The sequence below is a fragment of the Acartia tonsa genome, chromosome 12 (assembly GCF_053477335.1).
Source record: "Acartia tonsa isolate MP-2025a chromosome 12, ASM5347733v1, whole genome shotgun sequence".
NCBI lineage: Eukaryota > Metazoa > Arthropoda > Copepoda > Calanoida > Acartiidae > Acartia > Acartia tonsa.
Genome location: NC_137271.1, coordinates 713666 through 726784, shown reverse-complemented (window position 1 = coordinate 726784; position 13119 = coordinate 713666). Strand labels below are relative to the sequence as shown.

Below are 13119 nucleotides of genomic sequence, written 5' to 3'. Positions count from 1 at the left end.
AAATACATGATAATATTTAAGGACAATTTTAGGATGCTTGTGTATAATTTTGTACTTTGTTGTCAGTATCTCAAAAATCAGATCAATCAGATAAATAAATCACATAAAAATTTAAAAATCAACATGTTTAGAATGAACGTACAGACATTCTTGTAATGATTATAGAGTTTCTAAATTGTACCTAACTATTACAGGAATCACAATGCAAAGTGATGTATATGAAATTGATGGGACAATTATAACATGCCTAAATTAATGAAAGAAAAAAAACTATAAATGGCAAATATGGAATTGACAAATCTTCTATGTAGCTCACTTGGTCTGTAAGTTTGTGTATGTGTGTGTGTGAGTGTGAGTGTGTTTGTGTGTGTGAGTGTGTGTGTGTGTGTGAGTGTGTTTGTGTGTGTGTGTGTGTATGTGTGAGTGTGTAGGTTTGACTGTATAATGTTGTAAAGCTCGTCAAATTTGGTTAGATGATGATTAAATTTTTCAATTTAGTGTTTTTGCTTGAAAATAAACAAGGATGACAGCATCTAAAAAAACAAAACAATCGTTTTAAATTCTAAATATTCAAAATGGTTTATGGACATTTGGACTATTATGTGAAGATTATAAAATTAGTAAAAATTTTCATCAATTTACTATTTTGATGGCTAATATGGATTTATTTTATTGGTCCCTTCGTTCATCCAGTAGCAGGGAAACTGATGGTTTTAAGGGGGTTGATTGGGGTTATCATTGTTTTAGCCAACTGCGAGTATAACTTTATAAGAGTACATAAAATCTGGTCTAACATCCAAGTAATTATAATATTGTTATTTTTAGTATTGAAGCTACTCTATATATTTACCAAGCTGTTATTAAAGATAGACGGCCTAATTTTGTTATAGATTATAAAAATAAAGTATCTTCTATAGAAATCACTTGGTATGTCAGTCTGTCTTTTAAACATAAAACGTTCATAAAGTGAATAATTTTCTCAGCATTTATTACGGATAGACTTTCCAGTATGGCTTCAAAACCAATTCATGTCCACAGGAATAGAACAGGTTCTCTGTAATAAAAAATCACATTAAATTATATACAATTTTCCACAAATATTCAAATAAAAGTCATGATATTGATACCGGTCTTATTAGGCCATGCCTTCGGCCTCTTGGGGGCTAACAAAACTGGTTTAAATTTTTTTAACTTTTACTTTTAATATCCGCAGAAAGCTGTCTATAATACGTTGCGAATATAGCTATTTCAGTATGGCTTTGAAACGATTTAAATGATTATGTATTTTAGGTATTATATTATAGAAGATTTTAAATACCAGTTTTGTTGACCACAAATGGCCCATATAATAAATATAGTTTTTATTTCTATACTTCGCAACTTAAAAGTAATAGATGATGTCATTCTTGTTACAATATAATCTCACCCGGAGTTATTTAAGTTAAGAGATTATTTCCGCATACTACAACATTTTAGCACAGTTAGCCTTATGTAAAAGTATTATGATGTCTCTTGTGTGTGTTAGTTTGTATGTGTGTTTTTATGTGTGTTTGTTTATGTGTGTGTGTATGAGTCTCTGTTTGTATGTGTGTTTGTGGGTATGTGTCTGTGTGTTTATGTGTGTGTATTTGTGTGTGTGTATGTGTGTGTCTGTTTGACTGAAGGATCAACCTCAAACTGAAATTCAATAGCCGACTTTCTCCTCCCCACTATCAGTGCCCCTAGAGGCCTCTAGAGGGCGTAGGCGCTAGTCCTTATATAAAGTAAACTGTTTGGTAGGTTAGATTTTTTCTAGTGGCGATATCTTTTAGGAGGGTGAAACTATCCTCAACCGAAAGAACTATCAACCTTTACATGATCTCCAAAATTATTGAGACAACAAATAGGAAAGCATAATTATAGAACTTTGGGGACTAGTGTAATAAATAACCCAATGTCCCCTCCCTCCCTGCTATAAACTGTTCAGAGATAAAGGAAAGGTCAATGAAAGATACTTTTATCTCCATTCCAATAATTTCAAAGGTATAATTATAATATTTGTATTACTAGCGACTTGGCATCTAGAGGCCACTAGGGGCACTTAAGTAAGTAGGAGGTGAGATCATTCCTCCATTTTAGATTTTAGTTTTAAGAGAAACATAAAATAAAAATTGGAGGTGTATTTTTTATGGGCGTCTTCTTCTGGAAGGATGTATATATAAACCTTTCCTGGACCTATGAAAAGCTTCACTAAAAAGGAAAACAATTTATGTACAGTGTTTTGTGAGTTCTATTGCTACACACACAATCACAGAGACAGAAGAACATCTTGTTACTTTTATATAAGGATGTATTTTTTAAATTAAGATCTCATCCCTAGAAGTATTGTTTAATTATAATGTTTCAGGGATCTAAAGGGATAAGACAATGGCTAAATTGATATACATTCCCAATGATGATAAACAACATTACACCTTCTGTAGTGTAAACTATGTGGCTCAAATGTTTGAACACTCAACCTAATAAACCAACCAATCATAATTAACTAAAGTCCCCAAAGGTGTTAAATAAAAAAACGTTATAGTAAAACTTAGGGGTCTAATGTAATAAACAGCCCATTTTCCCTTTTCTCTCTGGTAATGTTTACCTTAAGAGATAAGCTGAAAAATTTAACACAAAACATTAAATTTTAAGGCAAAATTAAAAATACATATTTTAATTAAAAGGAGAACGATTGTGTCCAAAAGTATGGCAGCAACCTTATTATTTTCTAGATACAAATTATTGGTTAAAAAGTTAGGTCATTGTCAGAATTAACTAATTGAAATTTTATCAAGTATCCAAAGTTTTAGCAAGGAAAAAGATTGCTTGAAGATGAAACTTTGGGTACCAACATAATTTACAGTCCAATGTCCACTCCCTCCATAAGTTAACCCCTCCTTAATAAGCAGGATTAGTAATTTGTTTAAAATAACTAATAGAAAACTAATATTAATATATAAAGTATTAAGCTTTTTTTGTCAGTAGCAAAGGATCTCGCCAACCGCTCAACAGATAAGGATCTCCTTTACAGTGAAACTAAATAAAGGTCCAGAGAAGGTTTCTAACTATTTTTGGAGAGGATACGTTTACCCTCCATCCTAGAGGCCTCTATTTAGGGGTGTAGCCGCTATTACTGAATATAGGAGAGGAGAGATTTTAAGATAAAATAAAGGATATACTGGAAAAATTAAAGCAGTATGGCTGAATGCTGCTTAAGCTATGGTAATCTATATATTATTAAGTGGATGTTGCACCACATTTTCATGTAATCTGATAAAGAAATTATCGTAGCTTGCAAAAAATAACAATACTTCTCATTCACCCCCCGCAATTCTATTCCCTCCCCTCATAGTGGTTGATCAAACTGACCAATAAAAGAGTTTCATATTAATAAGGAAAACACTAAATTGACAAGAAATTTTTCCCTGTCAATATATATATTTATATCTAATATCCATTGCTACAGCTCCTATTGCTTAGGTAGGTTGCGACTATGGCTTAAAGCTATTGCTAGAAAAAAGCGACGCTGTTTTTTAGTTTTCTGTAAGCTACCCAAAGTTTTTAAGCCAACGAATAGGATAACATAATTATACAAACCCAACTCGAAGGCTTGTTAGGTTAGAAAAAAAACGTGGAAACGGTTTACACAGAATGTACTGGGACCCTATGGTGAGTTCAGAACATGCTTTCCTTAAATTGAATTAGTACCTTCTCATAGTAGAAAATTTAAAAATTACTTTTGGTAATCAAATTTTACGTTTATTTTCAGACTACCTTCACCTAACCTCTTTTATTGTTCTATTTTGTTTTTTTTTATTTTTATCATGCAAATTCCTTCACATTACAGTTGAATGGTCATATATTGGAGCTTTCTAAAAATGTCTCTAACATTTTTCTAGCTCTTATAGTTTTTGAGCTATTTTATTTCAAATTATTGCTGTAAAATCATCTTTTACACAGCAAAAAGGTGCAACATAAAATTAGATATTTTAGAGAAAATTACAAATATCTTCATATACATCTATCTAATATTGCTACAAATAAGTTAAGGTGCCTAAAACTATCTGGATGCAATGGACAATCTAAATGCATACTTTTTAAAAACAATATTATAAAACACAATTATCTGATATTTTGAACAAAAAAAGCATATCTTAAGAAAAATAGACATAATAGACATTGTAAATAACCTAAAAATTGGTTAGAATTTTAAGCATTTCAAGCAGTTTAAAAATGTAATCTACTTATTCTAGTCATTTTTTCCAAGAATAGTGGATTGGCCTTTTAATTTTTTTACAAAATTAGTTTTTGCCACCTTAACTAATAAACTTAGTAATTAAAACACTATCATGGATGATCTCACATATAATAAATGAAACAATTTATTCTTAGGCAACATTTTTTTTTGTTAATATACACCATTAGGTACACTAAACTAGTACTGAGATTTTAAAAAATATTAAATTATTATCAAATATGAGTTTCTTGTACCTCAAAAACCTTTTACATTTTAAAAATGTCTTAATAGAAGTTTTTAATTCAAATTATATTTTATTTGTTTCTTTGATATTACATTTTAGCATCCTCCTGTTGACTTATATAGTCTTCAAAAGTATGTATTTGGATTGTACATTGAATATAGATAGTTTTAGGCACCTTACCTCTCCATTTTGGTCAATTTGGAGCAAAATTAGAAAGATTTATATGAAGATACTTGTAATTTTCTCAAAAATATATTTATGTTTCACGTTTTTGCTGTGTAAAAGATGATTTTGCAGCAATACTTGAAAAAAGATATCTCAAAAAGTAATATTTTTTTGTGAATACAAAAATTTATCCTCAATTAATTTATCTCCAAGAAAGAACCATGAGTTTATTTATATTATGAATCTATTATAAAAATCTAAGTATGACTATGTTCTAAAGTAACTTAAAAAACAAAATAAAGGTTTCAAAAACAAGAATTATGAACTGAAAAATATACCTATTTAAAAAGCAGCTGTGATACTTGCAATAGTTGAGTAAGCACGTATAATACTGATAAGCTAAACCTTTATTTACTAACAAACATATCTATATATATAGAGTAGTGGTGGTACAAATAATCGTGGAGTTAATTATCAAATCCTATAACAGAACATTCTATGTTCTGACAAATGAACACATATATAAAGCAGTGCTACAAGCAACAGTGGAGTTACTGTAGTAATGCTCTGACAAATATGTCCATGTAAAGAACATGTAGCACTAACACAGATGTTGAGTAAAAAATTCTGACCAAACTATAATGAATTATTGAAAGCAAGGATAAAAATTTTGCACTTCCAGCTAAGCTATCTAAGAAAAAATTGTCTTAGCCAATACAAATCAAAATTAATTTCATGGACATACCACAGGATATAAAGTAGCCAAGCTGAAAACATATAAAATCATAAAAAAATTAAAATGCAAATTATTATATTTTGAAAAAAGATTATTATATTACAAAGAACAATTAATTCACAAAATTTAGAAAAATTAATTGTGGCATAAGGCAATCACAAATTCCTTTTCAGTCCAAGTCAATTTTTAGAAAAGAAAATAATTATGATTTAAAAACCAAATCTATGATTTATCCTTAACATAGTTAATGAGAAAATCTAGATTTAATTGATTTCATCAATTGTCAATAAATCAAATCATTTTTTTAAAATTTAATTTTCAATACAATTTACAATACCGGAAAAACAAGAGTCACAGGATGAGGCTTCAACATAGTCCCTAATGAGGTAGCAGTTGCCAACTTGCTCTGGAGAGCTGGTGTTCTTGAATGTGTAGTAATTACACACAGGGCTTGAAAAAAAGATAAAAAAAATAAATATTTGGGCTGAGGAATTTGATGGTGAGTCAATGAATTCTTTTGTCCATACTAGTAATGTGGAAGGGGGGAGTTTTTTATGGAAAGTAAGTCAGATAAGTGGTTAGCCATATCTCAATGGACAGCAAATGAAGATTTTATTACTGTATATAAGAATTTTAACTCTAAATAGCATGCGTTTTGGATATAATCACATTTGTTTTTACACAGGGTTTTATTTAGTTTTTTTTTTCCTACCATATTTTCTATAATCTAACAACTTGCGTTTTTTTTTTCTTCAAATAACAGTTTAATGATCTATGCTATGCAGCTTATGAGCATAATTTACTTTTTATTTATATTTGGATCAAATTGTTGATTTAAAATACCTTGATGAGCATTGGAGCCAACAGTCTATCTCATTCTCAGTGTCAACATCCTCTCCTAAAAACAAGATTTGCAATATATTGACAAAAAATTTTAACATTTAAGAAGTTTCAACAAAATTAATTTTTAAAACTTTCACAAAATTGCTGCAATAAAGAATTCTTGAAATTATTTGTCTTTAGGTCCTAACAGTGTAGTTAATAGATAATATTTTCAATGACTCAAGTATCATTTACTCCAAGATGTCCATGATACTGTTACTTTATATACAACTGGTTACCAAGATCTTAAGTTTCAGATGGATGAACAGACAGATGAACAGACAGACAGACATCAAGGTACTTTGTATTATAGACTACTAGGGAGTCCTAGGTCCAAACTCTAAGAAACGATTGCTTATCCAATTAACCAACAAAGGAGAGCAAGATAGCCCTACATGTCCAATTGCATAGTAATTATAACTGCCCTTTTCTACTCTTATTGTGACTTAACCATCATTCTACCTGTGTATCCAAACTTGATCAGGTCCAAATTTAAACGGTCAGGCAGATAGACACTTGAGCATTCATTACACTCTAGTCTATCTAAACACAGGCAAATTCTGATTAGAGATTTACTATGTTACGAGTAAAATAAGTAATGCATTCATTTAAAGTGTCTGTTAAAGCACTGTGTGTCACCCTACCTTATTTTTGAAAAAAATAAAAAAATTAAAGGGAGGAGGAAAGTAGTCATTGTTTATGACTTTGGGGGTTAAGCATGCTACCACCCCTCCCTCCACCTTATTTTCAATACTTAAATTTGACACAATTATTTATTGAAACCAGTAATTATTCAAAAGATGTTTCTTGTGAAAATAAGTCATACTGATAAGACATAACTATAATATAAGTTTATCCAAAAATGTAAGTATGTGTAATTGTATTGTTATAAATTTTTATAACTTTTACTTCAGCAAGTTATTAATAGATCAGATAAGGGGAAGGGGGGCGGGGGAAGGAAAGGGGCAAAAATGCTTACTCATATTATCTCAGCTTCTATAATAGCTAGGGGACTACAAAGTGTGGTTTTCTTTTTCATAACTCTTATTGAACAAGGATTTAACAAAAAGATTTATATTATTTTCTTCTAGAAAGCAGATGCTATTTGTGTTATAATTGTAGATGCTTACTTAGTGGTGCATGGTGAAGAATGCATTGCATGTGATTGAGGATGATATCCTGTAAATTTTTTTTTATCTATCATCTTATAATTGAAGTAATAATTGATTTAAACCTGTAGCTTAAGTTTAAATAGATATTACTTTGTTGCTTATTTTCTGAATTGTATTTCTCATAAAATTTAATCTTGATTATCTAAAACCCTATATATTATACTAGCAGCTGGGCCCCTAGCATCTAGGGGCTCTATATTTGTAGGAATATGGAAGGTCAGAAAAAAAGCTTAAAACCATACCTACCCAGACTTATAGAATAGAATAACCTTAAACCACCCTGAGACCTATATTTAGCATCACTATTGTATAACCAACAAAAAAGTCTATTAATAAGAAAAGTAAAGGAGTATTTAACATGACCATCCTATTATATAAAGTAGTAAGTGTTTTTTTGTCTGTCATGAAGGATCTAGCTAACCACTGAACAGATAACGTTCTCCTTTACAGTGAATCTTCTTAAAGGCCCTGGGAAGGTTTAAAACTATTTTTTGGGAGGGTGTCTTCACCCCTCTTCCCCCCAAAAAATATTTTTTTACGCTTTTGAACACAAATTTAAATTGGGATGAGGTTGAATTTTCTCCCCCATACCTTTAGTGCCCCAGATGCTTCTGGGGCGTAGCCACTAGTCTTTTATAGAGAAGCTAATAAAATATACATTTTCTTAAAAATAGGCTTTAGAACAAAAAAGAAACATTGGACAAGATAGTCTGTTAGATTTAGATTAGTTGCACTATTAAAAAGAAATTATACATGATAGATTTCCTTGAATATGGAAACAGCATCACAACCCATGGTATCAAAACATTGTACAACACAGTCCATTCCATCTGAATCATCTATGACCTAAAAATCAAAATGTTTTTTTTAATGCCTAATTTTCAGTCCTTAAATTTGTTACAGATATATATGATTATTAATTTAGGCTTAATGAAACCTTCTTAATAATTTCAAACTTTGAATTATTATTCCTGTAACAGTTTAAACAGTTTACAAAGAGTACTCAGTGCTAAAACTTCTATATGCTCTAATTGATTTTAGATGCGATTTAGTTGTCTTCCTATTATTACCAGAGTTTTTTACAAAAGCCACCAATTTTAATGTCTACAGTATGTTGCTGTACACTCTGACAGATAGCTGATACACTACAAAAATGATACACTACATGTTGCATGTTTACATAGCTGCAGATTAGCCACCTTTAGAATAATAACCAACAAGTTTGTTATGTTTTTTATTACCTGCATTATTGTGTCTGTTTTCTCATTATACTCCCAAATTTTTCCAACCATATAGGAGCAGTTTGTGGCTGCAACATTAAAAGAAATAGAATTATAACAAATTTTTTTTGAATAAGCAATTATAATCACTGTAAAAAATAAAAAGTTTGGAAACAGTCTAAGGCAGGAAAGCAAAAGCAGATTTTCAAAAATATGTGATGCAATATAAGCTTAAATTTTAAATTTAACCAAAGAGTATATTGTGATGTAATACTATAAAGATTTAATTATTAGAAACATTCTAATTGCTTTGTTTAAGTAAAAAGAAATTTATTGCTGGCATCCTGTTACCATCTTGATAAAATATTAAAAAATTTCAACTCTCAGTATGTACACTATCACTTACATAGTAACATAATATATGCACAAGTTCTAATGCTGTATGTATATAATTCATCATTATTATATCTTTATTGCAGTTTATTATTTTTTATTAAATTTTAATTTACAATTACCTGTTGATGTTGTTGTCATTGTGGAAGTTGCAGTAGTGGTTGTTATCGTGGAAGTCAAAGTGGTAGTTGTCTTTGTGGAAGTTGTGCTAGTTGATATCAAGGGTTTCTAAAATAGAAAGAAACAATTGATTTAATCCTACCAATAATACAAGACTTATTGAAGCTATAAACCCAAAATATAAAACATATAATGGAAAATTCAGATAAATACACAAAAAAGTATATGATTTTGACTTAAGTGCATGGGTGAGAAAAGCATCACAATTTTTAAACCTTTGAAAAGTATTAATGGAATTTGTCATAATTACTTTTGTATGTTTGTGTATATATTTATTATGCTTGTGTTACTAGGTGCTTCCCCTCAAAATGCTTAGCAAGCACAATAAATCCTTACTTCCTTTTTTTAAACAAGGATTTTTTTTACAGTGCCTCTTGTTGCAGTACCCTTCCCCTGTTTCTGTGAAGCCAGGAACTTTAAGGGAAATTAGCGACTATGCCCCTAGAGGCCTCAATTTTTTTTTTAAATTTCAACTATCTAATTTGAGAAATAATTTGTCTATTTTAGGAACAACTGTTTTTTATTCATGTTTCTATGACACTAGCACCACCCTGCAGTAATATTTAAAATTTTTTCATATTTTTTGACAATTTCTCTTATGAGGGAGATGGTATCCTACTATAAAGTAGTTATAAACCTTCCCAGGACCTGTGAGAAGCTACCCTGTAAAAGAGAATTATATCAGTTCAGCAGTTAGCAAGATCCTTCAGGTCAGACAGACAGGCAAACATATTATTTCTTTATTATAAGGATTGTCTGCTTCTCTATAAATTGGTTTTATAATAAAAGAGTTATCAGTTTTTGACCTTGTCTTGTTTCTTTTCATAATTTTTACAATAGAAATTATCTATTTTTTTTTCTTTATATACTTTTGTATTTTTAATATTTTTTTACCTTGCAATAAGAAGAATCCATGTGATGCCAACACGTAAAACCAGAGTTTGGTACATAAGCTATAAAAAATTACTATTGCTATATTTTATAACATATGTTTAAAGTATTCATTTTAATGAACATACAAAAGATTTATTCATGACAGCCATGACAGTTAGGTAGTTGAAATGATTCAAGTTTAGTCTCTATTGAACATTAAGAATTAAAATGAAAAATCATATTGGCCAAAAAGATATTTTTTATAGAGAGGTGAAATGTCAAAGGTCAAATCGTAAATTATATTTCTGCTTTATAAACCTGTTAAAACCTAATAACAGTCTGAATCTGATTTATGTTTGTTGTATACAATCTTATCTAGAGAAATTTAACTGAATACACATATCAACATAATAATCATTAATCCAAGCCTCAGGCTCCTTGTGCCAACAAAGGCCAAATTAGAGCAGCATTGTTTTACAGTAACCCCCCCCTCTTCCTATTTTGAAATAGATTGAAAAAAATATGGAAGGGTAGAACTTATGTCTCATTGAGTGTAAGGCTTAAAAAATCAACACTTGCCTTCATTAAAATTTATCTACATAATACTTCGGGGGAGGGGGTTGTGATTACCAGGTACTTTTTGGTAAACCACCATCAAATGTTTCAATTTTATTAATGTATCCATGGTAATATGCGAGCACATGGGGATATAGGGCAGTTATTGGCAAGAACATTTTTATAATACCTCATTTTGTTCCATCTGTCTTTGTTTTCTTATTATTACTAGCTACTGCACCCCTAGCAACTAGGGGCTATATATTGGAAGGGATATGTCAGATAAATATTTGGATCTACTGCAGTTCACGGTAAAATATTGCTGGAAACGAATATTGCTAAAAGGCTGCTAGCGGCCAAACGGATGAACGTACAGATCTTGCCCGCACACTGTTCTAAGCGGCATAAGAAGGCCTACAAATAAACTGGAAAAGCCATAAATCAATAATGGATAATTATCTCGCAGTGCAGAGAAATGCGCGAAAAAGGCCTATTTTACGTGTTTTTTCTTCAGTGAAGCTTTCCCTGTGCATCATTGGATCTTGGCTAATCCAGATTATTTGAAGGCCTTCTTATACCACTTAAAATGGTGTGCGGGTATGATTTGTACGTTCAGCCGTTTGGCTGCTAGCAGCCTTTAAAATTTATAGATTTTTAGTAATATTCGTTACCAGCAATATTTTACCGTGAACTGCAGTAGATCCAAATATTTTAAAACCATGCTCAGGCTTTTAAAAAAAAAAGATAGCCTAAAACGTTCCCAGGACATAAGAAGCTTTACTGTAAAGAAGGACCATATTGGTTTAACGGTTAGCAAGATCCTTGGCTACAGACAAAAAAAGTTTACTATTTCTATAATAAGATAGTAAAATATGCTTGGTGTAGATCATTCTTAGACTACTATGTCTGTCCGACTCAGGCATATGCTGGGTAGAAATTTCATAAAAATAATATGAAGGTGTTAATTACCATTAAAATATTGATATTTAGGGACGTGTGAAATTGACTGGAAATTTAAATATTTTGGCCGAATAAAAATATTAAAAAATCCGGTCAGGATTTTATTGCCCTAGATATCCCCTTTTTTTAATTTCTAACCCTTTATTACTAATCTCCAAACTTCTCATGAACTTTATGATTTTACAAGTTTATTAAAAATATTCAGGGCAATAAAAATCTGAGACAGACACGAGTATCTATTTACCATTTAAAAATACCAAATCTCTCCAAGATATATATAATTCAAGTTTTATACAAGTTTGGGTATCATTATAATTATTCAAATTTGGGTACTTTATTTCTTAATATCTGCGGAAAACTGTCTGTAATAAAATGCAATAGATATGAAAATCATATCATCGCGATTGGGTACCACTATAATTATATAAGATGGGTACCATTATGATAATTTAAATTTGAATACTATATTTCTTAATATCCGTGGAAAACTGTCTGTAATAAAATGCAATATTAGAATATTACATACAAGCGAAACTCCCTCCCCCCTTTTAGCACAATATTAATTTAACCTTTTTCCTGTTATAATTTTTTGGTTTCAAATTTAAAATCCACGGAAAAATGTCTATAATATGATGCGATAAATAACTAGTTAATTAAAGTCAACAAAACCCCCTCTTTCTACCTACATATTTTGGGGGTTAGCGAGATCAAAATAGTACAGACATCAAATCTTTTATCAAAGATATATCATTGTTTATCCTTGTTTACAATTAATCTTAATTAATCTTACAATCTCTACATATATTCACAACCAGGGATCTCAAGAGATAAGACAATGGATGATAAATTGATGTTTGTAACCAATGATGATATTTAAATTATTACTTAGTTGAAAAGTTAAGACACTGCTAATTAAAAAAGCAGTCTGTAATACAATGCGATATATATGAAAATCATTTACATAGAATACATTTTACATTAAATTGATTATTCGTATCTAAATTTGGGTACTTTATATCTTAATATCCGCCGAAAATTGTCTATTATAAAATGCGATAGATATGAAAATCATGTTGGTTAGCATATTTACATTAAAATGATTATTTTATTTTAAAATCCGTAGTAATCTTATCATCGCAATTTACCATTATAATTATCTAAATAACTATCTATCCAAATATCCGCGGAAAACTGTCTGTAATACAATAGGGAGGGAGGAGAAATTGAGCTGTTAATTACATTAGTATCCAAAGTTACTTTTACTAAATTTTGAAACATTTGGCCACTGAAATTCGCTTTATTAACACCACCCCCCATCCCCTTCCAAAATATGAAAGTGGGTGGGTTTATATCAACAAGGATGACAACATCCATAAAAGTGAAATGGTACATACATTAACATAAATGTATATGTATAAACAAAAAGTATTACATAGTTCCGGGATGGGAGACCAGTTACGTGCACGTCGTCCATCCTGCAC

At 30.3% G+C, this 13119-nt stretch overlaps 1 protein-coding gene across 1 annotated transcript in view; it reads right to left on the bottom strand.

The window, feature by feature from the left end:
• Positions 1-5461: 5461 nt before the first annotated feature.
• The window catches only part of LOC145333788 (uncharacterized), a 30132-nt gene continuing 22474 nt past the window's right edge, over positions 5462-13119 (bottom strand). The window contains exons 8-15 of the mRNA XM_080179022.1: positions 10145-10203; positions 9193-9298; positions 8699-8766; positions 8225-8303; positions 7416-7466; positions 6748-6828; positions 6247-6301; positions 5462-5853 (exon numbers count right to left, since the gene is read on the bottom strand). Coding sequence (XP_080035148.1) covers positions 5715-5853; positions 6247-6301; positions 6748-6828; positions 7416-7466; positions 8225-8303; positions 8699-8766; positions 9193-9298; positions 10145-10203 — 638 coding nt within the window. The 3' untranslated portion in view covers positions 5462-5714. The remainder of the gene's footprint in view (positions 5854-6246; positions 6302-6747; positions 6829-7415; positions 7467-8224; positions 8304-8698; positions 8767-9192; positions 9299-10144; positions 10204-13119) is intronic.